Consider the following 26,309-nt stretch of genomic DNA (forward strand, 5'->3'; position numbering starts at 1 on the left):
CTTATAATTGTCTTTAGTAGATGTGGCCAGTTTAGACTCGAAGTTTGCTTTGGAGGATTTCACTAGTGCTCTTATTTGCTTGTTCAAGCTAAGGAGAGATTGCTTCCAATTAAACACCTCCTCCTTCTTGGTCCTGGAAAGCAATTTTTTCATTTTATTATAGACAGAAAGGTTTACTCTTCTTTGAGGAGGAGGATTTCATCCTGTCTCATATTCCTGATTCCATGCAGCTATATAAATGCTCATATAGTACTTTGGTATTACACAGATTTTTCAATTCCTGCCTTCTCTTAAACCTCATTGTTCCTCAAAAATGTTTTTCTGCATGTATTTTTCCCACAAATTCCACTTTTTGTTATGTAATTTATTTCTACCCTTTTCTACAGATCACACTTCCTATTTTTTTCTTTCTGTTACAATATGCAATATTTCAGCTATGGTTGGTTTAGACTTTGATTTCCATTTTCTTATAATTAATTTTCTGTCAACCACCAGGATTAAACTCAGCAAGGCCTTACTATGTATAGGAAAATTCAGATCCTGTATCTCAGCTCCTTAGTTACACTCATTTGCTCACCCAGTGTTCCCTACAGAGTACTCTGTAGAGAATTTTTAAAGTCTGCAAACTCATTATACTCCAAATAACATATGCACTCAGGTACCTCTTTCTTGCCCATTACACCTCCACATTTGTCATCTACCTGAGCAACTATTCTTTGGAGTCTGCATAGAGTATAGAAGTATCTATACAACACTTTCAGGCACAAATCCTAAATATTCTACACTCCATTGCATACCGTTGCATATTTGGGAACCATACATGTGACCTCCTACTGTTTCTTTGTGAATTGCTAATCTAATCTCCTTTACCCATATTTTCTTACCTCCTCTGACTGACTACTGTTGTTATCATGCAATATTTTATATGCCCTACTAATTATCCCATTTTTAACAACAGCTTCTGTTCTAGATTCTACAAAAAATTCAGCCAGTGCAGGTCTTTAATTTAGGATTCCTCTATCCCTTTCTCTTTGCCAATACTCTGACATCATTCCATGATAGGGAAGGTAATCTCTAGCAAGCAGCTCAAATGTGTTCTTGGCCTCCTTCCATTCTATTACTTTTCTCTCTAATTATTTGTTCCTTTGCCTGCTTCCTCCAGTAAATTCCAGACCCCTCTTGACTATTCTCTGTACCCCTAATTGCAGTCATCTCTATTGGCAAAATCTCCTTTTTTCATTCCTTTGTAGGCTTAGATCTTACTGTAATTTCAGCTACTTTATGAATATGATATTCTATATCACTACTGTTATTTTCTTTGAGGATCTGCTTTCAAAATCCCACTTTATCTTTATTTCTTGAATTACGCCCCTGCTCCATTATCATCCATTTTCACTCTGAACTGTAGCTTTCTTGCTGCTTGTGCTATTTATAAGAGCCTTAACTGTGTAGCTCTAAAATCTCCCTTTTAATCCTGTAATCCTAAACCTCCTTGTCCTATTGGAAGTATCAATTTAACCCACATGACTTTTGCCTTCTTCTCCTCGTAGGTTCATAGGTTTATATGTAGGTACTAGGCTATCAGCCCAAGAGCCTAAGTAAGCCTAGCCAACAAGGTTCCCTGGCTTACGCCACCCAAGAAAGTTATTTTCTTGTGCCCCTGTCGAGCAGAGCCACAGAAGTGATCCCCGGGGTGTATTTCCTATTTCCCATCTACTCATCAAGATTTTTCTTGAAGAGTGCTAATGAGGAACTCTGCTTCACATTGATGGGTAGCTTGTTCCAGAGTACTGGAAGTCTCTGAGACAAGAATCTATCCCTCCAGCATGTCCTGTTTATTGTGGTGACAAGGTTTAGGTTCCTACAGCGTGTAGCTCAGAGGGATTGGGATTTCTTTAGGTGTAGCATGTCCAACAGCTCTGGGTTTGACATAGCTTTATATGTTAGGCAGAGATCACCTTGGAGTAGGCAATATGCTACGGAGTAAAGCTGGAGTTTTTTGAGACGGTCATTGTAGGGCATCTGTTTGAGGCCAGTAATCCTCTTTGTGAGGTACTTCTGTAGCCTTTCCAGCTGCTGCAGATGTCTTGTGAGGTACATTCCAAAAGGGCTGTTGCACTCTATTAATGGGTCTATTGAGTGTCGAGTAGAGAGAAACAATGACCTCTTTTTTCCTGGATGAGAACCCTTTTGTGATGAGGTGTGTCACATAGAAAGATTTCCTGACTACTGTGGCGATGTGATTATCAAAGAAGAGACTACTGTCCACCTGTGTCCCAAGGTCTCTTATCACACATTTGGCATTAAGTAGACTGCTGCCTATGTGGTAGTTCATGGGTACAGAGTTTTTACCAAAGGGGATAACAATTCACTTTTTGGCATTGAGTTTGAGGCCATGGCTCTGACACAAGGCACCTGTCTCAGTGAGGCCCTTCTGTAGGATGTCCACATCATTTGGGGACTCAATTATGGCTCCTAGTTTGCAGTCATCTGCAAACTTCTTTAGCCAAAGGACTTATGTGTTAGCCTGTACTTCAGAGAAGTAGATACCAAACAGGAGAGGTCCCAGGACTGAACCCTGTGGTACTCCACTTGTAACTGGTTTGAAGTCAGATTTGGAGTCTGCAACTTTTACAGTGTGGGTTCTGTCTCCAACATAAAATCCTTCGACTCTATCCACAATTTCACCTCTGGTAGGTAAAAACATGCCTGACCTCTGTATAACGCAGTTTCACTGCTTGTATCTTGTTATCCACATCCACAGGCAAGAGCGTCCAGTTTCTCAGGTTTTTGTATTATCTTTTGTTTAGTCTCTTCCCACATATCCTCAGCTGCCATAACAGTGTCCTTTTTAACCCATACTCCTAAAAAGTTTATTTTATCATGTCCTCATAAATATGGGTATTGCTGAACTAATTCATGTGTGGGTACATAGTTTACAGCTATAGTCTTTACTGTATCTTCATTAATTTTATATCCTGGAAAAACAGAACTGTCTCAGAATGTTCCACAACACTGAGATGTCCTTTTCTGGTTTTATCAGGCACAAAACAATATCATCTGCAAATAAAGCAAACTTTTCCTGAATACCATACCAATTATATCCTTGAATTTCTGATTCTCTTGTTTTCTTTGCCAACAGTTCTAAATATAATCTAATAACAAAGGGGAAAGAGGCACCCCCGCCTGATTCAACCTGTTCAGATACAACCTATTAGAGAGGAATCCACCCACTTTGATTTTTGCCTCTGATCCCCTCGCATATCCTCCTAATTAACATTACTGTATTAGGAAATGCAAATGCTTCACCCTACACATAAAATCCCATTATACTCTGTTAAATGCTTTTTCTGCATCAAGACCCACCAATAACAATGGTATTTTCTTACATTCTTCTTCCCTCTGAATCATCACTGCTTATTAATATTGTCAAACACATATTTTTTGAAAATGAGAAGACTTTTAGAAATGTTGACTTGTTGTTCTATAAACATTTTGTGGATGATATTTTCCTGCTGTGGAAAGGGAATAACAGTGGATTTAATGCTTTTGTTCAGTTTTTGTACTATACAACAGACTTTTTATTGTTTGATGTTAATTTCTCATTAGATAGTATTAATTTTTTAGATATTACTATTTTAAAGGAGATATTTTTACCACCACTATCCATAGGAAAAAGGTGCAAGCAGTAAAATATGTCCATTCAGAAAGTATGCATCCCAAACATATTTTTAGGGGTGTGTTTAAGAGCCAGTTCCTGAGAGCCAGTCAGTTAAGTACTATTGATGGGACTTTTTTAAGGAAATGAAAGGAATGGCCTCAGATTTTAAAAGCAGAGGTTACACTAGTAGCCTCATTGAACAATCTAAAAATGAAGTTCATCAACTGAGGTGTGGTACAACTAGGCCTTATCTTGCAAAGGAAAATAGTAGTTTAGTTAATATGCAACCAGCTAGGAGTAAGAATGTAGATGGAATTAATTATATAATGAAATATAATAGACATACAGATATGATACAGAGAATTATTAGGAAGAATTGGATTATACTGTCATCAAGTCAAGAAATTAATGAGTCAGTAGGAGCAAAACCAAGATTTACCTTTAAGAGAGAGAATAATCTTAAACAGCTACTCTGTTATAAAGATGTGAATAAAAGTAGATTGGCTAAGAATTTTACAAATATTAAAACAGGCACTTCACCTTGTTTTAATTGTGTACATTGTGTGGATATTAATATTGTTTTAACCTTTAGACATCCGTTAAGTGGAAAGGTGTTTAAATTTATGGCTAAAGGTACATGCAGTACAGAGAATGTGGTCTGTCTTGCCAACTGTATCCAATGCAACTGTTTCTATGTTTGTAAGACGAATAAAAAATTAAAAGAGAGGATAAGTACCCATTTATCAGATATTTGAAGGAACGTTTTGACAAATGCATTAGCAAAACATATTATCCAGCAATGGGGCCACAGCATAAGTTTAATTTCAGAATTTTGCAAGTAGTCCATATGAATGATAGTGGTGGGGATATTAGAAATAAAACTGAAGTGACTGAATATCAGTGGATTAATTATTTTCGTCCTGACAATTTCCCTGGGCTGAACTCTAGTGTCAGCATTAAGCTGATTTTAAAGAATAGACATGATTTGGTCTAAAAATGAAATAATGTTTATAAGGTATACATGTGCTTTTTCTAAGTATATGCTTTTTAAATGTTTTTTAAAAAGAGTGTTTTTTAATAAATATATGCTTTTTATTTTGTTGAATAAGTATATTTTAAATTAGGGCATTTTTAAATGTTGTTAATTACATGTGTGAGGTGATTGGCTGTCTTGCTGTATAAATAGATTTTTTGTGGTTTTGTACTTCACACACTGACGAAGAGTTGTACTTGAAAGCTTTGTGTTGGATATTAAAGCTATTGAGCATTGAACTTCTGGTTTTTGTTCCTTAACTTAATAAAACCACACAAATCTATGTCCACGTTCAATTATGAAGTTTAACCCTCCTAATAGGAACAATTGGCCACACAGCTGTAAAAACAGGCCTTAATTCACCCAAAACTGAAGTTATCTATACTAAGACACGTTATTGCCTTTTCTTACACTAATTGGTGTCTGCTCTTTTTTATCTTTATTCCCCTCCCAAAAACAACTTGCATACTTTCAGGAAAACAGTAACATTTAGCCTTGAAGAAACCAGTGTTATGCCACCTTTATTACCCTATTATCAGCTTAGTCCAAGGAAACTTAAGATAAATAAATAAAGTCCTCAGCGGCAGGCTTCTAAAGACAAGCTGAAACATTTACTGCTAAAGGAAAACTTTTCATTATATTCAGCATTCTCTTATTTACTTGTTTCCACTTAAACTTGTTATTAGAATAAGCCAAAACTCTTAATCCAGACATTTATATTTACCTTTTACTTCCTCTTCCCCTTCTCTCAATGTCCTTCCAAACATTAATGACATGAAGGGGAGGCAAATGCCTTTCAGTTCCCCACAAGTTAAATAAAGTCAACAAAATTCCACTCTTTACACTTGTTCTTATACATTTGAATTTCATAAATGTGGCTGATGTTTTGCAGTACCACATTTATTCATTAACTTCTGTATTGTTGGTCTTCTTTTGGTCATCTCCATCCACCATCTCCAGACTCTGGTTCAATTCCATTGTATTCCCGATCCTTCAAGTAGTCAACTCCTGTGCTTTTTTCTGTCCAAGCATTTTCCTTTAGAACACTGCAGAAGATTTTACTGGCAAAGGAATCTCACGTCTGCCTCTCGACATTCCCCGATTGCTGGAATAAATTTGTTTCTCTACTGCTTAGTCTACAGTGAATAATAATTTTCTACAAACACTATACTGTCTCCCATGTTTAATACTTTGCACTTTTGCAACAATTTTGACAGGATCAACTCTTTATGCTGGTAGGTTTGCATCTTTACTAATACAGGTCTTGGTTGCTTTCTCACGGCTAAATTTCGAGCATATATATGGTGTACCATTTCAATTAACAATTCCTGCTGTGGAATACCAGTTCATTGCTTATTTGTGTCTTCATAAAATTAATATACTCTGTTCCTTTTAGTTTCTCTGGTACGTGCTATGTCCCCTAATTCTACCAGTTTTGGAATATCTCTTCTTAAACAGTCTCATACTCAGCCAGCCTTTTCTTCATTTCAGCCTTTGATTTTTGCAGTTTTATCAGCTCATTTGAATAGCTGTTAAAAACTTCTTCCACTTTTTTCAGCCTTTTGTTATTTGAGTTGATATACTCCTTCAGTGTGTCATTTATTTTAATCAGCTCTCAGCACATTTGACTTATCTTTCCTTCAGATTACTGGAAGCCATGTCTTGCAACAAAGCTGCAGTTTGAACTGCTTTTTGCTGAACAGCTGCATGATTCCAGTCAGTGTTTTCTCTTCACCTTTTCTAGTTGATTTTCTTTCTGGCTCTCTTAGTTTTTTGTTTGCTGGCATCCAGGCAGTGTAAATACTAGCAAGCATCTGAATTTACTAAAAGTGACAGAGATCCTGGTTGTTGCCTTTCAATTTCTTTTTTCACACTAGTAGAACTGAAGTTAAGTTGTTGGTCAGTGTGTAGCCATATTGAAAGCCCTATGTTCATCTGTGTCTCAACTGATAATTCAATAAAGGTGTTAAAAAAAAAACAGTCAGACAGACAGATAAACCTGAAGGGAAGACAAGCATACAGAAAGATAAACAGTGAAGACAGACAAAGACTTAGACAAGTGATGCAGACAGAAACAGCTATATAAGTAGACTGCTTTGATACAAAGCGTTCCTAATCATTTCAGTCACAGCTTAAAGTACGCTGTAAACTAATTTAGTACTACCTGCAGATAAAGAGGTTTTCACCTTAATACTCCTACTTTCCTCAACGTTGAAATAAGAATGACAAGGAATGTAAGATTAAATCTGAGACTTACCAACTTGTCTGGGAGTTTTGCATCACTTTTAAGGGCTTTCCACACTTTATCGATAGAGCTCATTAGTTTCTTAAAGTCAGATTCTCTGGGCAGGTCATAGAGCAAGGAGGAGTAGCCCATGACAGCATCATGGAAACATGCAACTTGGTCAGTTTCTGTGTCATTATCTCCTGCAGAAATTGAAGCCAGGTCTACGAACACCTTGACTTCACTGAGGTCTATAAAGTTACAAAAACAGAAAGTCAAACACTGCTATATGAATCCTTTACTTAACACATTGCTCCGTTTCACCACACAAATTCTAGTTTTTTTTTTTTTTTTTTTTTTTACAGAAGTTAATGCATTAATGTCATGAATGTTGTAGTACAAGGGATAGAAGCTAACATACAAGTCAAACTGTGCTACTGAGAAAAGATAATAATCCTGGGTCATCAATGAAAACAGCAACATGTGTCTCATGGACTTATCTATTTAACAAATTGATACAATTAAAATAAATAGATGGCGCAGTGGTGCAGCAGTAGTTTCGTCACCTTAGAGCAAGAGGGTTCTTTGGTTCAATTCTCGGCTCGGGTGCCTTTTATGCGGAGTCTGCATGTCCTCCCTGCATTCATGTGGGTTTCCTCCGGGTGCTCCAGTTTCCTCTCACTTCATAAAGACATGCGTCTGGACCATTTCTCCCCGGGCCTCCACTGAAAAGTGGCTTCGTTCCAAGTTGGACTTTCCCGGTAAACAAATGTTAAAATAAATAAATAATCAGACTCATATTCACAAAGGAATACTTTTAAAACCACAGCATTTTTGCCATTATGCTATTACACAAGAGCATAGATTTCCGAATACTACCATCTTATATCTGTGAAGTATATTCTCTAACACACTAATAAAGACAATGATTTGTTTGTCTGACAGATTTATGGAAAAATAAATAAATAAATCCAAGATATGTGTCTAGAGTGGTTCTACTATTCAACTGCAAAATAAATCTAAAACCAAATTTGTGATTACCTATATTAGAGCAGTAAGCTCCATCCAGATGTGCACTGTGCTGGAATTTTCTCAATGCGATGAGATTCATTCCTGAACTGAAGATGAGAGAGTAGATCTACAGGTCACTGTGAGTAAAGTTTATCATAACTCACAACTTGGTTGTGGGATTATTACTGTTATACACTTTTTAACTGTAAGATAGGCTACATAAAGAGTTTAGAAGTGTAAGAACTTTCTATAACAGTAGACATCTCACTGATCACTGCTGTAATATTAATAATCTATTGGATATCCTGCCAAGGATAGCCGTACATGCAGCCAGTGTACCAAAGCTTGGGTGCCCTCCCCTAATGCCTTATGTCCAATGTATGAATTCAGCCCAACATAGGCAAGGGTACAAAAAGGACATATGGATACAAAATGCCTCACGGCATTTTTTCTCAGACAAACCATTAAAAGGCAAATATATACACATTTACAAATCATAAAAGAGGTGGAAAACATAAAAACCTACCCCCAATGAAATTAAAAAGAAAAAGAAAGAAAAGGGGGGAAGGAGGGAGTGATACAACACTGCAACAGTGAACAGTCGGACATCTACTGTTATGGTAAGTTCTTATACAACTGTACAATGTCCTTCTGTGATTACTTTTGCAGTATTAATAACCTATGGGAGAAAAAAGACACAGAAAAAAAAAACTGTGAGAGATTCCAAAAGAAGGTAGGGAGGTGGAACCTGTACAGGATTACTGTTCAAAAGATCTAAAAAACTGAACACATAAACCCTGCTCTATTCTTAGAAAAAGCATGAGTCTTGTAATGGTTGTGAAAATGTGAAGAGAAGACTAAGTCGCTGCTTCAAGAATATATTTAGAATCCAGACCTTTGAAGAACACCCCTGAAGATGCAGCAGCTCCACCAGAATAGACCTTAAATGGAGCTAGAAGCTGCTTACCAAGGAAACAGTAACATCAATAGATAGCCTTTGAAATCCAATTAGAAACAGTCTGTTTGCAAGCAGGAAACTCCAGAGCTATGTCTTGGGAAGAGACAAACAGCTGATCAGACTTCCTGACCCAGCCTTGGTTTTTGTCTAAATAGAACCTGAGCTGCCTATGAACATTCAAAGAATATAGGATCCTCTACCTTGAATACTTTGGGGAAGGAAAAAAGGTAAGTAAATTAATGGTCCGATTCAAGGACAGCTCATTAACTACTTTTGGCATAAAAGGAAGATTGGTATGAAGAGTAACGCTATCCTTATGAAAGATGGGAAAAGGTGGAATAGCCATTAAGGCTTGCGACTTACTTAGCAGAAGACAAAGCTACTAACAGAACTGTTTTACAAGTTCAAATCTTAACAGAAGCAGAGGAAGCAGGCTCAAAAAGAGGTAAGGCACCCCTTTCCAGAACATGGTAGTCTAATATGAAGGACATGTTTGAAAATGGTGGGTCTAAAGAGATACAAGCAGAAATGGCTGACACTTGGGCTTTAAAAGAAAAGGCCAACCAAGCATTGAGCAATCCATACAAATAAAGGTGAATATTAGGAATACCTATCTGATAAGGGTCCTGACTCTGTGTATGGCACTGGAGAGAAATCTCTTCCATTTGGAGACATATGAATTTTCGGTGTTTGCTTTTCTAGCCTCCAGTAAAACCTTAAGCATATCCTCAGAGAACTGAAGCCTAAACAGTACTCAAAGAGTCATTCTGAAAGTCTAAAGACTTGGATGAATCAAGGTGACTTAGTTCTGTGAAAGTAACCCCATCCTATGAGGTAACCTGAAGTGACTGCCCCTAGCCAGATGGATTAGAAGGGGAACCAATGTTACCTAGGCCAAAAGGGAAACACCAACAAGATTGTTGATCTGTCCTTCTTGATCTTCATAAGAACTTTGGAAATTAAAGGACTTGGAGGGAAAGCATAAATAAACCTCATTTTCCATGGAAAGGTCATAACATCCATTCCCTATGCCTAAGGACATGGTACTCTTGAACATACCAGTCTGAGTTGTCTCTTGTGTATGGAAGCAAAAAAGGACAATGTCTAGAAAGACTTCTTTGTTTAACATCTATTTGTGAGGGTCTGCTCTGGATTTGCTCAAGAGGGTTGCTACTGTGTTTTTACCTCAGGGTATATACAAGGCCTGGAGAAAAAGTCTGTGTTGAGTTGCAATTTCACAAGTTATCAGATATGATCTGTGGACGTGGTAAGACTTTGTGTCCCTGATTTTACTGATGTACCACATAACTATGGTGCTGCCTGTGAAGCCTTTAGAGAAACTGAAGTCCAGAGACAATGCAGAGACTGAAGAGCAAGCAGAATTGCTTTCATCACCTTCATGCTAATGTGATCTATGCTCTCTTTGTGGGACCAGACCCCTTGAACTGTGATGTCTTTTGAATAAGCATCCCCATGCTAAATCTGATGTATCTGTGAACAGAACTGGCAAGGAGGAGGAAGTAGTAGAGGCATTTCTAGATTTGAGAGAAACCTGTTCATTCCACCAAGAAACTCCTTTTCGATGAAGAGAAGAAAAGAAGTTTTGAACACCAATGGGTGAATCCAAACCATCTTCAGATATCACTGTATCTTCCTCATACAGAGTCTGCCAAAAGGAACATAGGAATCATTGATGTCATATTGCCTAGAACTCTGAAAACCTCCTTTGCAGCTGTCATATCCAAAGAAAAATGTTTAGAACATAATCCATCAAGAAAATAACCTTGCCTTCCAGAAAATATCCAATACAAAATACAAAATACAAATGAATCAGATCAGGATCTTGGGTAGAAGCCTGAAAGAGAAGACAGTGTGGATAAGGAAATATCTGAATAACATCCATAACACATAGGGGCCCAATAGAGTTGGATTGCACAGCTAAGCTTATAAAGGTGCTGGTGGTCATTAGTGCAGTATTTTCCTATGAACCTATAAAAATGTAAGAATTTCCTGAAATGCAGATGAATAAAAATATGAAGGTAAGAATCCTTTAAATCTAACGTTACTATGTAAGCCTGTGGAAGAATCCTTGGAAGCAGTGACTAAATGTTGGAACTTCAGGAAGTTTTTGAGTAAGAAGACATTCAAAACAGGCTTCCAAGTCCCTTCAGGTCTGGTAATTAGAAACATTCTTGAATAAAAAGACAGTCTTCTACAGAGTAGGAGAAACCAGTTGAATTTTACCTTATGAAAAAAAAGGTCTGGAAGAACAGATAGAATTAGAAGAATCTGACTTTTGTGGAGGCAGAGGAATTTCTAAAGGCCAAGGCAGATCATACCAAGACATGTTGTATTCTTCCAGAATGACGGCTAGAACCCATATGTCTGAATTTATTATTTGCCAAACTGGTAGAGTGAGAAATAGCCTTAGAGATGAAGGCACACGAGGTAGGTCCAGCTGGATAAAATCTAGAAGAGGAGGCAGATAGTCAAAAGGCAGAAGATTTGTCTTGAAAGGAAGACTTAGAAACTCTTGAACTTTGTTGAAACTTCTCCTGAAACCTCCTTCTTTAAGGTCTTTTACTTGTCTGAGAAGATTTCAAAACTTTTGTTACTAGAAAAGTACCAGCTTTTGAAGGATAATTTCACTGAGATTTAGGCAAAGGAGAAAGAAAGAAAGAAAGAAAGATTTTTTAGGTCCTGTATGACCTTATCTTTCTCCTGCAAGAATATAAAAAGTTATGCAGCTGCAGAACCAAAACAATGCTGTCTAACCAGAGCAGAATCCAGCAATTTAACCTTGATATACCCAAGCACAGGCTGAATTCTAAGCCATGAACACAACTAAACTAGTAGCTGCAGCCCTAGAAGAGGCATCAGTAGCAGCATACCTATTGTTAACAGAACCAGAAAAAGTGAAGAGAAAAAATGGCTGGTAAGAATCCCACAGCTGTTCAGCAAAAAGCAGTTTAAGCTTCAGTTCTGGTACAAGAGCTGGCTTCTAATAATTTACATAAAAAAATATATCAAGTGTATTCAGAGGTGAGTAAAATAAACACTGAAGGAGTATATGAATTAAAATAACAAAAGACTGGAAAAATAAAAGAAGCTTTAACTAGCTATTGATAAAACTGCAAAAGTCAGAGGATGAAATGAAGAAAAGCCTGGCTGAGTATGAGACTTCTCAAGAAGAGCTGTTTCAAAAAATGGTAGCGTTAGAAGTCAGAGAGGGTGTAGAGAAAACCTGACATTTTTTGATGTATCACAGAAATTGGAAGGAGCAGAGTGTATTAATTTTATGAAAGCACAAATAAGCAAATGGACTGGTATTCCATGTCAGGATTTGTTAAATGAAAGGGTACATCAAGTGCATGCTCCAAACCTGGCCATGGGAAAGAAGGCAAGACTTGCATTAGTAAAGATGTAATCATACCAGCAAAAAGAGATGATCCTGACAAAACTATGGCAGAAGAGAAAGGTATTAAAATTGCAGACAGCAAAGTGTTGATGGAAAATGATTATTCGCTGCATACCAGACAGGAGAAGCAAATTTATCACAGCAATCAGGGAATGCTGAGAGGCAGGAGTGAGATTCAAGCTGCTATATCCAGCTGTCTTCTGGATATTTTTTTCCTGGAAGATCAAAGACATTTTTAAAGCAGGTTAAAGAGGAAATAAAAAGTTTGTCACATAAAAAGTGAGCCATCAAACAGAAGGTGGCCCTGTTTCTCATTCTTATGACAATACAGCTCATAAGAGAGACTTTGTCAGTGAAACCTTTTCCAATGCTCCAAAGGAAAATGCATGACAGAAAAAAGCTCAGGAGTGGATTAGGAGACAAGAGGAATCAGGAGTATCATGGACTTGAACAGGAGTCTGGTGTTGGCAGATGGAGATGAACAGGAAGATGATCAACAACACCAACATTAGTGAATAAATGGGAGACTATAAAGCATTAATCACATTTGTGAAATATGGCTTTCAAAAAAACGTGGACTTTTGTTGACATTTTTAAACTTGTGAGAGGACTGTAAAACTAAAGCATATATACACCACTTTATGTCATTCAATGTTTAGAAAGATGCTATAGAAATGGGAAAATTTAATTATAATGTGATTGTTATTCTTGTTAGTATTTGTATAAAATAGTTCATGATATAAACTGCATATTATGTATAGCAAAGCATTATTGCATAGTGGGCAGTCAGTGGTATTTCAAATGTGGGTAGTAAGTGTTAAAGACCTTAAAGTGAACAAATAATTTTTAGTTGTAAGAAATACATGCTTTGAAATATAACAAGAGAAGAAGGGCTTGACAAAACCATGTTTTGATGTTAATATGCTGGCATCCTTGACTGCTCTAGTTGGGGTACATCAATTATATTATATGTAGAATTTAAATATTTTCTTATTTTTAGAAGGATATATGCCTAAATTAATGTCCTTCATTAATGCTGTAAATAAGTGTTTTTGTAAGCAAGCAGGCTAGAAAAATAAGACAAATTCAAGAAAGCCATGACAAATGGCAAGTTAATTACATCTAGAAAGATATTAGCTTGTTTTTTCCCTGTTAGCAACTATTCAGTGGGAGCTAAGAAGTCTGCTGCTAAGTCAGCTGTACATTCTGTTCTGAGTGAAATTTCACATAGATATGGGCTGTCTGCAGGTGCAAGCAATTAATCTTGAGAGTTCTGAGCATTCTGTGCTGAGGAAAATGCTAAATTTAAAGGCACAATGGCAAGTCTTCTTCTTTTCTTTTAGCTGTTCCCATTAGGGATCCCACAACAGATCATCTGTTTCCATTTCTTCCTTCCCTCTGCAATTTGCTCTGTCATATCAACCACCTGGATGTCCTCTCTCACCACATCCATAACACTTACCTTAGGCCTTCCTGTCTTCCTATGGTTAATAAAGGCTTAAAAAGATAATAAGCACCACTTTAGCCTACACAAATTTTATTTCACACTTTTGTTTGAACTGACTTCTTCAGAAAACACAAAAACAGTATAAACTCCTTCCTTTTTATATATATAAAGTCACCACCCAATAATTATTCAACAAAACAATTAACTTCTTAAAAACACATTTCTAATTCACAGTAAAACACAGTACATAATCATATTGATATCAACATAAAACAAATGACTCTTCTTATACTTTTCTAACTTTTAACTTTCCATATTTTAAAAAACACTTCATATTGACTGTTTCATTCAGTCCAGTTTTTTTATCTGCTTCCAATTTTATCTGCCACAATGTTTCCATCTGTTCAAGATAATTTTTGAGATTGCCACCCCCTTAAACCTAAATTTCCTACTTCTAATATTGAAAATAAACATTTTCTTATATCTATCACATTCCAAAGTATGTTTGAACAATGCACTTTTCAAATCATTGGTCTTAATACTGTATACATGTTCTCTCATACGTTCCATGAGCGTGCGTGTAGTCATCCCTACTTAAATGCATCACAACCACTACACAAACTAATATAAATCACCCACTTAGTTTTACAGGTTAGATGTCCAGGAAACTTAAAAGTTTCTTTAAAATGATTTAACATAGTATAGGGACCTTCAAAAATACATCTACAAAAATTAAACTGTCCACACTTAAACATTCATATCTCTACATAACACTAGGAGAACATCTGGTATGATCATTCTATAACAGTTTCTTGATGTTATAATTATTCCTATAAACAAAGTTAGGTTTAACCCCAATTACCTCAATTAAATCTGCATTGCCCTCTAATATTTTCCAATTCTTTTGCATTATATTCCTAATAATGGGACAATCAATGGTCATATCCAAGTTACAAACAGCACCACTTCTTCCATTATTACTACAATTATAATTGGCCATATTATGTATAAATGGAACTCTTAAAATAGGGGGGTACAGAGTTTGTCTCTTCTTTAAAATATCATTACTTAAAAAATTAAGATACTCTTTATCATATCCCCTTTTCAAAAACATACTAGTTATTACATTAAACTCATCTAAGACATCTATCTCATTAGTAGTCATTCGACTCGTGCGTATATACCATCCCTTAGGTATATTTTTCTTTATAAAGGGTGGATGGTTACTCTTACTATGCAAATATCCATTTGTAAAAGTTTCCTTTCTATGTATCCTACTATCAAACTGTTTTGTTTCACATTCCCATTTCAAACAAACATCAAGGAAATTTACTCTGTAACCCTGTGAAGGCTGTCAGCCTATCCATATAGACTTTTATAGAAAATTCTATCATTTGTAAATATTAATGAAAGGCACAGGCTTGTTGTCTTAAATGGAAAAACTGCTGTTAGATGTGGCCCTGCAAAAAATGTCACAACAGTGCTCTCTACTGACCAAGTAAAAGCATGTTGTGACACTTTGATCTAAAGTCGGCTCCAGCCCGTCTAGATGAAGACATTCTCTCTATTGTTTTAACCAAGAGTTAAATTGCTAGATTTAAACATGCAAATATATTTTTATTGCTCTGCTTCTTGATCAGCTGCAAGATAACACAAGGAGATGTTAAGAATGTAAATGTAGTTTCTGTTAGCCTGGGAACCAAGGGAAGTGTGAAGAATGATGTAATGGGAAGCAGGAATTTGATTTTAAAAACAGAGAGAATCAGAGGGCATTAAGCATTTTTGTCTTGACCATCCAAATCATCAGCACTGCCTGTGTTCTATATGTAAGTTATCTTAGACTTGTGTTTTCTCTTAGAAATAGCTAGAAACTAGAAATATTAAACTAAGTGTTTTTCTGTGATGTCAGAGCTGTACTACTAAATTATTTTGAGTATTTCTCTGTGATCTCTAACACTGTGTAGCACAAAGTATTGTCTTGTGTTTTTAATTTATTATTAAATATTTTAAAACCTTTCAACTGGGGCTGTTTTGTGTAGAGATAAGTTAAGCTCTAAGAGTACATTGTATGTATATAAGGATCCTGTACCAAGTCACTCTAATAAGCCTTGACTGTTTAGTTATACTACCAATTGGATAATATTGCAGAGTAATAACTGGACACCCCTTTAAGGGCCTTTGAGTAGCTGATAAATATCAGCTGGGTGGTGGCAGGCGGTACTACCATATAGTCTGGGTAATAGGGGAACAGCTGGAGAACCTGTGCCAGCCTTTCCCAGGAGTGTCTGTGTGGTTGTATAAACTCTTATCTCAAAGTGTGTGTGTGTGTGTGTGTGTGTGTGTGTGTGTGTGTGTGTGTGTCCGCTACTTGGGAAAGGATACGAAGTACTGGCTAGACAGAGAGGTTGCTGGAGATTTTAGCTTGCCCAGCTGGCTGAGATCTGGACGCTATAGCTGTGCCAGTGGGGAGTCTTATTGGGGACCTGGAGAGCAAGGCAGCAACCAGCCCCGGACTGACTGTGATCTCTGTGTGCTCTTAACAGCCCCGGACTGACTGTGATCTCTGTGTGCTCTTAAGGGAAATTGCACTTTACTGTGTGTATTTGTTATCCTTTCCTCCTATATGAGACGCCCCTCACTGGTGTTAGTGGTGAGGATTGAGGCTCCTTGATTGGGCGTCACATATTAATGTTTGGCAGTGGTGGGATATCCACATCACATATTAAATGGTGGCAAATACTAAATGGCTTGTAGTGGTGTGGGTAGAGTGAATTTCTGTAGCTTGTGTACGGTGACCTTTGAAGGTGTTTTGTACTCTAAAACAGCCACGCAGTGAATACGTTCAGATCACAATTGTTTTATTTCTTTTGTTAGCTTAGTTAGTCAGGGTGAGCAGGCAGCATGTCAACAGAGGAGTATGGAAAGCTGACAAGGAACCAGCTGACTGAGATGTGCCAGGCTAGGGGACTGGTGCATGGAAACCTGACTAAGACAGACCTGATTGCAGCTTTGGTTACAGCTGCATTAGAAAACGGCAACAAGGAGGACAATCAGACTGGCAGAGGAGATATAATACCCTCGGAGAATGGACAGCTCAACCTTTCTGCAGAGGACTTAAAAATCCATCTGGAGCTAAAGAGACTTGAGTTGGAGGCCAGGCGTGTGGAAATAGACGCAACTGAGATACTGATGCATCTAAAGAGTGAGGACAATGAGAAACTGCTATGCCTAGAAGTTGAGGAAAAGGAGAGGCAGATACAGCATGAGAAGTCATGGAGGTAGTAAGGAAGGGAGTAACTAGACCCCAGAAGCACAACAGGTCAGTAAATTTCTTCCGCAGTTTAAAGAGGGGGAAAAGTTTGACAGTTTCATTCATAAGTTTGAAAGGGTATGCAACAAACAGTATGGGGTTGACCAAAGGCTCTGGGTACAGTTCCTGACCATCTTACTCCATGGTAAAGCTATAACTGTGTTGTCAAAAATGTCTGACGCTGCATGTTTTGATAATACTGTTATCAAAAATAATTTGTTAGAATTGTTTAATCTAACACCTAAAACGTATAGGAAAAAGTTTTGTGAGCATAGACCCAAGGCAGATGAAAGTGTGTGTGAATATGTTGCTGAACTGAGCACTTATTTCCATAGGTGGGTGAGTGGATGTCAGGTCACCACTTTTGAAGGGCTAGCAGACCTTTTGGTGAGGGAACAATCCCTTAGCACTTTGCCTGAGGACATGAGGATCTGGTTAGCTGACAGACAATGTGCTACTTTAGATGAGTTGGGGAAGAAGGGAGACCTATACCTGGCAAGCAGGGCAGCCCTGCACCAGAAAGGGACAACCAGTACTGCCCATGGGTCTAAAGGAACCCATGGTGGGCAGCACAGACTGACCCAACAGAATCTGCCAGTAGCAGGGGAAGCCACTAGTCCAGGTACACGTCCAGGAGCTAGGGATAAATGTTTTGAATGCAACCAGTGGGGCCATGTGGCATACAGATGTCCACAGAGGCAAGGTGGGGAACAAAAGGTGAGGGAGCCAGTAAAGTGGGAAAGACAAAATGCCAATAGTAGGTTGTCTTGAGACAACAGAGGTACCAAACTACCATCCCGCAAATGTCCTGATAGGGAAGGATTTGGATGAGGCAGTACCATGTGCTTATGCAGTTGCACGTGGTCAGGCTAGGAGACAAGCATGTGGGTCTGGTAGTCTGGGGGAGACCCAGACAGACTGCATGCATGCAGCCAGGACTAGTGAGGTGGTTACTTCAGGGAGGGAGCTACTCTGCAGAAGTGAGAGTGAAGGTGAGCCACAGCTGCTTGTGGGTACTGATGGTCCCTTGGACAGAGTGACTGCAAAGGTAGAGGTGAGTAGTAGTACCCAGGCTGACAGTGAGGCACCACTGTCAGAGGATGCCACACTTCCTGTGGAAGGGGAGCTGGGAAGGGTTACAAGGAGAGAGTTGAGACAGGGTCAGCTGTCAGACCCTACATTGCAAGGCCTGAGGCAGGTAGCTAGGGAGGCACCTGATTCTCAAGGAAAGGGGGAATCTGTATACTGGGATAAAAGGGTTACTATACAGAGAGTGGACCCCTGAGGGAGGGCTAGAAGGTGAGAGAGCACAGCAGTTGGTAGTGCCTAGAGTCTACCGTCTGGCGCTTCTAGCCATAGCCCATGATATTCCCTTTATGGGTCAAATGGGCATAAAACGTACAAAGAGGCATATTATGCAGAACTTCTATTGGCTTGGAATTTCCAGAGATGGAACAGGGTACTGCAGGACCTGTGAGCAGTGCCAAAAGGTAGGCAAAGTAGGAGACAAGGTGAGAGCTCCTTTGATGCCTTTGCCTGTGATTGAGGAGCCATTTCAGAGGGTAGCTATTGATATTGTGGGTCCTCTGAGTACCCCAAGTTCCACAGGGAAAAATAATATCCTAGTGGTAGTGGATTATGCTACACGATACCCTGAGGCAGTGGCTTTGTCCTCCATTGAGGCAGAGAAGGTGGCAAATGCTCCATTAGATATTTTCAGCAGGGTAGGTTTCCCAAAAGAAATATTGATTAACAGAGGTGCCAATTTCATGTCAGACTTGCTGGCTTGTCTGTGGAAGTCCTGTGGGGTGAAGCACATGAAGACCACCCCCTACCATCCCCAGACTAATGGTCTTGCTGACAGGTTAAACTCTACAATCAAGTCCATGCTATGGGCATTTACAGATCAGTTTAAGAGGGAGTGGGACAATATTTGCCCCATCTGTTGTTTGCTTACAGAGAAGTTCCCCATGAATCCACAGGTTTTTCACCCTTTGGTTGCTGTATGGGAATAGGGTGAGGGACCTCTAGATTTAATTTGAGATGAGTGGGAAAGAGAGTGCAAGTCTCGCAAGAAGTCTGTTCTGGCATATGTCCTAAACCTCAGGACAAGGCTCAGGGAACTCATGGGCTTGGCCCAGGAGAACTTGGCAGAAGCCAAACAACAGAAAAAGTATGGTATGACAGGAATGCTCGAGCTAGAGAGTATGCTGTGGGGGCAGCAGGTAATGGTTCTCATTCCTGTCAGACACAACAAGCTGAAAGCAGCTTGGGAGGGAGCCTAAAGGTGGTAAGAAAGGTAAGTAGTGTTAACTACATGGTAGAACTGCTAAGGAGAAGGCAGGGGCACAAATTGTACCATGTTAACATGATGAAACCTTACCATGATACGGAAGCCCTTGTGTTGAGCATTTGCAGTGGATTGCAGGAGGAGTCTGAGGGAGATCTGGGGACTGATCTCCTCAGTGAGGCTCGGGCTGACACCTCAGTGGAAGGGGTAGCAATATCCCAGCAGCTATCTTCTAACCAATTTCGAGAAATCCAAGCAGTTTTGCAGGAATTTGGGGACATGTTCACTGGGAAACCAGAGTGCACCCACCTGGGGCAGCACCAGGTGGATACAGGACCCCAAAGGCCTATTAGGCAGGCCCCTTATAGAGTGCCTGAGAGAGTTAAACAGACTCTGAGGGAGGAGGTACAGGAGATGATGGAACTAGGGGTGATTCAAGAGTCCAACAGTCCCTGGGCCTCCCCAGTAGTGCTGGTGCCAAAGAAGGATGGCAGCACCAGGTTCTGTGTGGCCTATAGGAAATTAAATAGTCACACAGAGTCAGATGCTTACCCCATGCCTAGGACAGATGAAGCACTAGAGCAGCTGGGTGGGGCTAAGTATCTTACAACCATTGATCTTACCAAGGGTTATTGGCAGGTGCCCTTTACTCCCAGTGCTAGAGAGAAGTCAGCCTTTGTGACTCCTTTTGGCTTGTATGAGTTCACAAAGATACCCTTTGGGATGAAGAATGCCCCAGCAACTTTCCAGAGGCTGGTAGATCGTATCCTAGCAGGAGCAGGAGGGTTTGCCCTTGCTTACCTAGATAATATTGCCATCTACAGCCATTCCTGGCCACAGCACCTTCAGCATTTAAGGGAGTTTCTGGGCAGACTACAGAGGGCAGGGTTGACCATTAAGCCGAGCAAATGTCAGGTGGGTATGGCAGAGGTCTCCTACCTAGGACATAGAGTGGGGAGTGGTAAGATAAAGCCAGAACCTCCCAAAGTGGAAGCCATTCAGGCATGGCCTGCACCTGTTACTAAAAACAGGTGAGGGCATTTTTAGGGACAGCAGGGTGCTACAGAAAGTTCATCCCCATTTATAGTACCAAAGCTGCTCCCCTCACAGACTTGACAAGGAACTGTGGACCACAAAGGAAAGAAAGAAATCCACGAGTCACAAACACAAGTTCAGCAGTTTATTGTTAGCACTTTCATGCACCTTCAATACGTGCACTTCTTCAGACAAATGAATCAAAGACATAGCTTGCTTAAATACAAAAAAAGAACCATCAATTATCTTGTTAAATAATTAATTATATAATTAACCTACCCAAACTTTTGTTAAAAAGACAAGACATAAGATATCGTCTAAACTTCATACAAGTGCAGTTATATATCCTACAAATATATGTGTGTATATAAAAAAATATACAAATACACATATGAATAATTTTAAAATGTATAAATTTATCTCATTTCAAGTTACAAAAAAGTTAATGTTTGAAAAAAACAAAAATTAATATATATACAACATAAATATCCTATGCTAAATGTTATTGTGTAAACTTGATAACCACCTTATCTAATAAAGTTATTTTCTAGAGCTTTTAATCTAAGTATACATTTTATAGAACACATATCGTTAATACCAGGGAAAACATATGCATTTGTACGTAGTTGCCACAACAATTCTTGTTCCTCCAATTTGAGGTGCCATGGTCCACCTCTTGCATTCTTAGGAACACTTTGGACTACTACAAGCTGAGAACTATGCGTATTATGCTCATTAATATGTCTTGCTAATGCATTAACCTGAATATTCTTAGAAATTGCATAGACATGTTCATATATACGCTGTTTGAGTTGTCGCTCTGTTTTCCCTAAGTAAAAAACTGGACACAGTTTGCATTTTGCCAAGTATACTATGCCTTGGCTTTCACAATTATATTTGTCCTGCACAAAATACTCGTATCCATTAATAAAAAATGAAGGCCCTGTTAAAATATATTTACAGTATTTGCATCTCCCACATTTAAACATGCCTTTAATATTCCTGGACTTTTGGTGTGGTGTCTCAAATAGTCTTTTAATATTTGGACCATTTCTATAAGCTGTCAAAGGTCTATTACCAAGGATTCTGTTTAAAATTGAATCCTGTGTAATAAGGCCCCAGTTCGAATTCAATATTGCTCTAATTTCATGTGAAATGTCATTAAATTGTGTTAAAAAACTGGTTAAATACCTATTAGTTTCATTTTTATTCACGTTTATTACCGACTCATCACTGTAAATACTTGATATAGAATCATCCTTGCCTTCATATACCATGGCTCTATTATAAGTAGTAAAAATCGGACCCAACAGTTTTTTTGATCTTTTAACAGTAATTTCTTGGATTAGACCATTAACCAATGATGTAGGGTAGCCACGATTATTAAACATGTTAAATAAAACATTGCATTCTTTAGTAAAATCATCGTCATGAGAGCACATTCTTGACGCTCTAGTTGGCCCTTCACCACACCTCTTTTTTGAAAATATGGGTGGTTACTTGCAAAATGCAAAAAGGAATTACTATAAAAAGGTTTACGATATATTAAAGTTCTGTAACACTGATTAAATGCGTCCTTACACAAAGAAATATCCAAAAAATTAATTGTCTCACTATTCAAATTGAACGTAAACTCTAGAAAAATGTAAATGTGGACATAATATTAACCAAATTTTGAGCATCTTCAGAATTACCGCGAATAATAAAGAACATGTCGTCCTGGTAACAGGTGTACCAGACAAACCATGTCTTTAAAAAACTGGTGTTCAGAGAGATAAGTACGTTCCCAAAAAGCCATCACAGAATTGGCGAAACTACCACCACAAGGTGATCCCATTGCAACACCTGATTTTTGTACAAATAGTTCATTTTGAAACATAAAATAGTTATTGTTAAGTACAATGTCTATGAGTGAAATGATCAAATCCACTTCTTTGCCTAAAATCTGTTTTGACAATAAGTAGTCCCTTACCCATTCCATACCTATGTTATGTGGAATAACAGTATATAGGTCTTTGATATCCACAGTAAGAAACCCATATGATGCGTCAAATGCGTCCTGTTTAGATGTTCCAATACATACCAGGAATCACGACATATTTGGGTTTCTGTTTTTAAAATTTCTTTTAATTTTGTATCGACCAATTTTGCGCATGCATAGGTAATGGATTTACGTGCGTCTATTATTGGTCGCAACGGGGGATCACTCATATTCTTGTGGAGTTTAGGTACTCCAAAAATGACTGGAGTCAGAGGGGTAGGTATGGTTAAATAATGAAATGTGTCTATAGATATAACCCCGTCAATAAACAAGTCACTTAATTGTGATTTTACACGTTGATATGCCTGGTTAAACTCATTTAATGAAACTTTATCATAGTTAGATGTAAATAACATCTTATGCATTCTATTCGCATAATCGTCATCATCCATAAACACTGCCCCCCTCCCTTGTCAGGTTGCATAACGTGGATGTTATGTGCCTTTACATACTCAATAAACTGCTTATGTTCCATTGAAATGTTACATTTATGAGTTTCAGGTTTACTATAATAGTTAATTACCAATGCCCTGATATGAATCTCTGTAATTTTTTCAAAGGCTGCTAAATTAATATCCAACAGAGGATTAAAAACACTGGACACATATTCATTTGTTGAAAGATGACTAGAATTATTAAATAATGTGCTTAAATTAAGCTTCCAAACAAACACTTTCAAAATCACATAAAAAACGACCAAGATTAGGCTTTAAGTTGGGTATAAAATTAAATCCCTTCGTTAGAAATTCAACCATATCTTGTGCAATAATCACTGAAGAATAATTATATACATTAAAATCGCCGTTATTACTAGATAAAATAGTCAAGTTATCGTTATTGTCCATCATGGTTACCTCCTGCGTCGGCTGTTCCTCTTGCGTTGTTGGTGCTGGTATTTGTTTGGACCCATTGTATAGGTTGTTGATTTGGGGCCACCCCTGTGAAAATCCTGATTGTTATTTGTATTATTGGCTTGTTGTTGATTGTAGTTTTTCTTTTTAATTCTGTCACCATTCTCCATCGCTATGTTATTAGATTGTGGTAAGTCCATGATGTCATCAGATATGGACGAACCTATTGCACTAGTTTCCATGGGAACCAAAGGATCCACGAAGTCCCTATTTTGGTTATACGGTGGATCAGGGTAAGCCGACCTTGTTGATAGGCCAGCTTATCCCTGTTGATTTTACGTATTTTAGTCTCATGTATTTTTTGTAATAATGATTCAATGCTAGAAAAACTACGCTTATATTCATATTGGTACCGTACAAAATCAGAGTCAGATACAATTCCATTGTCCAGAGCCTCAAGTTGTTGTTGTAAGTCAAGGATCTGTTGTTCGTATTGTTTAACAAGTAATTCTAAGAATGGTATGCCCTGTTTATCAAAGAACTGATTACACCTGATGGGTATTTCCACTGTCGGAGCCCCTTAGGTATGATCTGTAACTTGATACATTCTCTTAAATACAGAATGTCAATTTGCAGTTTCTTGAATTTAAGTAGTTTCAAGTCAAAGTCTTTCAATCGTAAAACAATGTCATTAACTTGTTGTTGTGGTAACCCATTTTGCAAAGAACTATTCGGGCCATTACCACTGAATAAATTTGGTAAAATAAGAAAATTCTGCAACAGCGGAGGGCTGCCTTGTTGGTTGTCAGTCGAAACATGATTTGAATTATTGACTGCGCCAAAAGAATTATTGTTATTTGTTTGAGTATTATTGGATACATTCATAGCAAAATTTTGCTGTACTGTACCTTGCCGTTGTGCTGGAATAAGTAGGGATATATTAGAATCAGTTATAACTGCACCACTATTATTAAAAAGAGCACTTGCTTTAGGTCTAACAGCTACTGGATTTATCTGTCCAGAAATTCTCTTCAACAGGTCATCAACCTTCTGTGTAAGCTGTTGAACCAGAGCCATTAGGGCACCAATAGCTTGCGTTTGCGAATCCAAATTGGCACCCTCGTTATTAGACTGTAGGGTAGGATTTTGAGTAAACAAAGGTTGTGACTGTGAGGTATTACTGCTTTCCGCCATAAGCACGAAAAAACCAAAAGAACCAAAAACTGTAGACCACAAAGGAAAGAAAGAAATCCACGAGTCATGAACACAAGTTCAGCAGTTTATTGTTAGCGCTTTCATGCACCTTCAGTACGTGCACTTCTTCAGACAAATGAATCAAAGACATAGCTTGCTTAAATACAAAAAAAGAACCATCAATTATCTTGTTAAATAATTAATTATATAATTAACCTACCCAAACTTTTGTTAAAAAGACAAGACGTAAGAAGGAAGAAAAGGCCTGATAAGGTAGTGTGGACACCAGCATGTGAGCAGGCATTCCAGAGGCTTAAAGAAGCTTTGGGAGGAGCCCCTGTGTTAGCCAGTCCAGATTACAACAAATAATTTGTTGTGCAGGTGGATGCTTCGAACCATGGGGTGGAGGCTGTACTTAGCCAGATTTCTTCAGAGGGAGAAGAGCACCCAGTGGTTTATCTCAGTCGTAGGCTCCAACCCAGGGGGAAATGCTATGTAGCTGTAGAAAAGGAATGTCTAGCCATAGTGTGGGCAATGCAAAACCATAAAGCCTTATCTGTATGGAAGAAACTTCACAGTTATGACAGATCACAACCCCCTAACATGGTTAAACAGAGCCAGCCAGCAAAATGCCAAGTTGCTAAGATGGAGCCTGGGGTTGCAAGCATATGATATGCGAGTGCAGCACTGTAGTGGGATTAGCAATGCCAATGCAGATGGCCTCTCAAAGACAGGGAATGGGGTAAGGTATACTCAGATAGACCTAACTCTCTCAAGCAGCATTTCTCAAGGGTCACTTGAAAAACTAGCTTGAGTTCTCCTGGGGGAGGGGAATTTGAAGGCTGCCAGCTTAGCCAGATAGAATTTTATAGATAATTCTATCATTTGTAAATATTAATGTAAGGCACAGGCTTGTGGTCTTAAATGGAAAAACTGCTGTCAGATATGGAACTGCAAATAATGTCACAACAGTGCTCTCTACTGACCAAGTAAAAGCATGTTGTGACCCTTTGATCTAAAGTCGGCCCATCTAGATGAAGGCATTCTCTCTATTGTTTTAGCCAAGAGTTAAATTGCTAGACTTAAACATGCAAATGTATTTTTGTTGCTCTGCTTCCTGACCAACTGCAAGATAACACAAGGAGATGTTAAGACTGTAAATGTAGTTTCTGTTAGCCTGGGAACCCAGGGAAGTGTGAAGAATGATGTAATGAGCACCAGAAATGTGATTTTAAAAACAGAGAGAATCAGAGGGCCTTAAGCATTTTTGTCTTGACCACCCAACTCATCAGCACTGCCTGTGTTCTATATGTAAGTTATCTAAGGCTTGTGTTTTCTCTTAGAAATAGCTAGAAACTAGAAGGATTAGACTAAGTGTTTTTCTGTGATGGCAGAACTGTGTTACTGAATTATTTTAAGTATTTCTCTGTGATATCTGAACTCTTGACTAGCACTGTTTAGTAAGAAGTATTGTCTTGTGTCTTATTATTTATTATTAAATACTTTAAAACCTTTCAACTGGGGCCATTTTGTGTAGACATAAGTTAAGCTCTAAGGGTACATTGCAAGTCTATAAGGATCCTATACCAAGTCACACTAATAAGCCTTGACTGTTTAGTTATACTACTAACTGGATAATAATATTGCACAGTAATAATTGGACACCCTTTTAAAAGCCTTTGAGTAGCTGACAAATATTAGCTGGGTGGTGGCAGGCGGTACTACCGTATAGTCTGGGTAATAGGGGCACAGCTGGAGAACCTGTGCCAGCCTTTCCTAGGAGTGTCTGTGTGGTTGTATAAACTCTTATCTAAAAGTATATGTGTGTGTCAGCTA

The 26,309-nt window shown here is 38.3% G+C and overlaps 1 protein-coding gene across 1 annotated transcript in view; it reads right to left on the reverse strand.

Moving 5' to 3' along the window:
- The window catches only part of LOC122812984 (E3 ubiquitin-protein ligase rnf213-alpha-like), a 1,982,151-nt gene that overhangs the window by 1,453,087 nt on the left and 502,755 nt on the right, over nt 1-26,309 (reverse strand). The window contains 1 exon segment of the mRNA XM_044085079.1: nt 6,952-7,169. Within this exon segment, the coding sequence (XP_043941014.1) occupies nt 6,952-7,169 (218 nt within the window).

Source organism: Protopterus annectens, chromosome 10.part0 (assembly GCF_019279795.1).
Source record: "Protopterus annectens isolate FY-2018-M chromosome 10.part0, PAN1.0, whole genome shotgun sequence".
Lineage (NCBI taxonomy): Eukaryota > Metazoa > Chordata > Ceratodontiformes > Protopteridae > Protopterus > Protopterus annectens.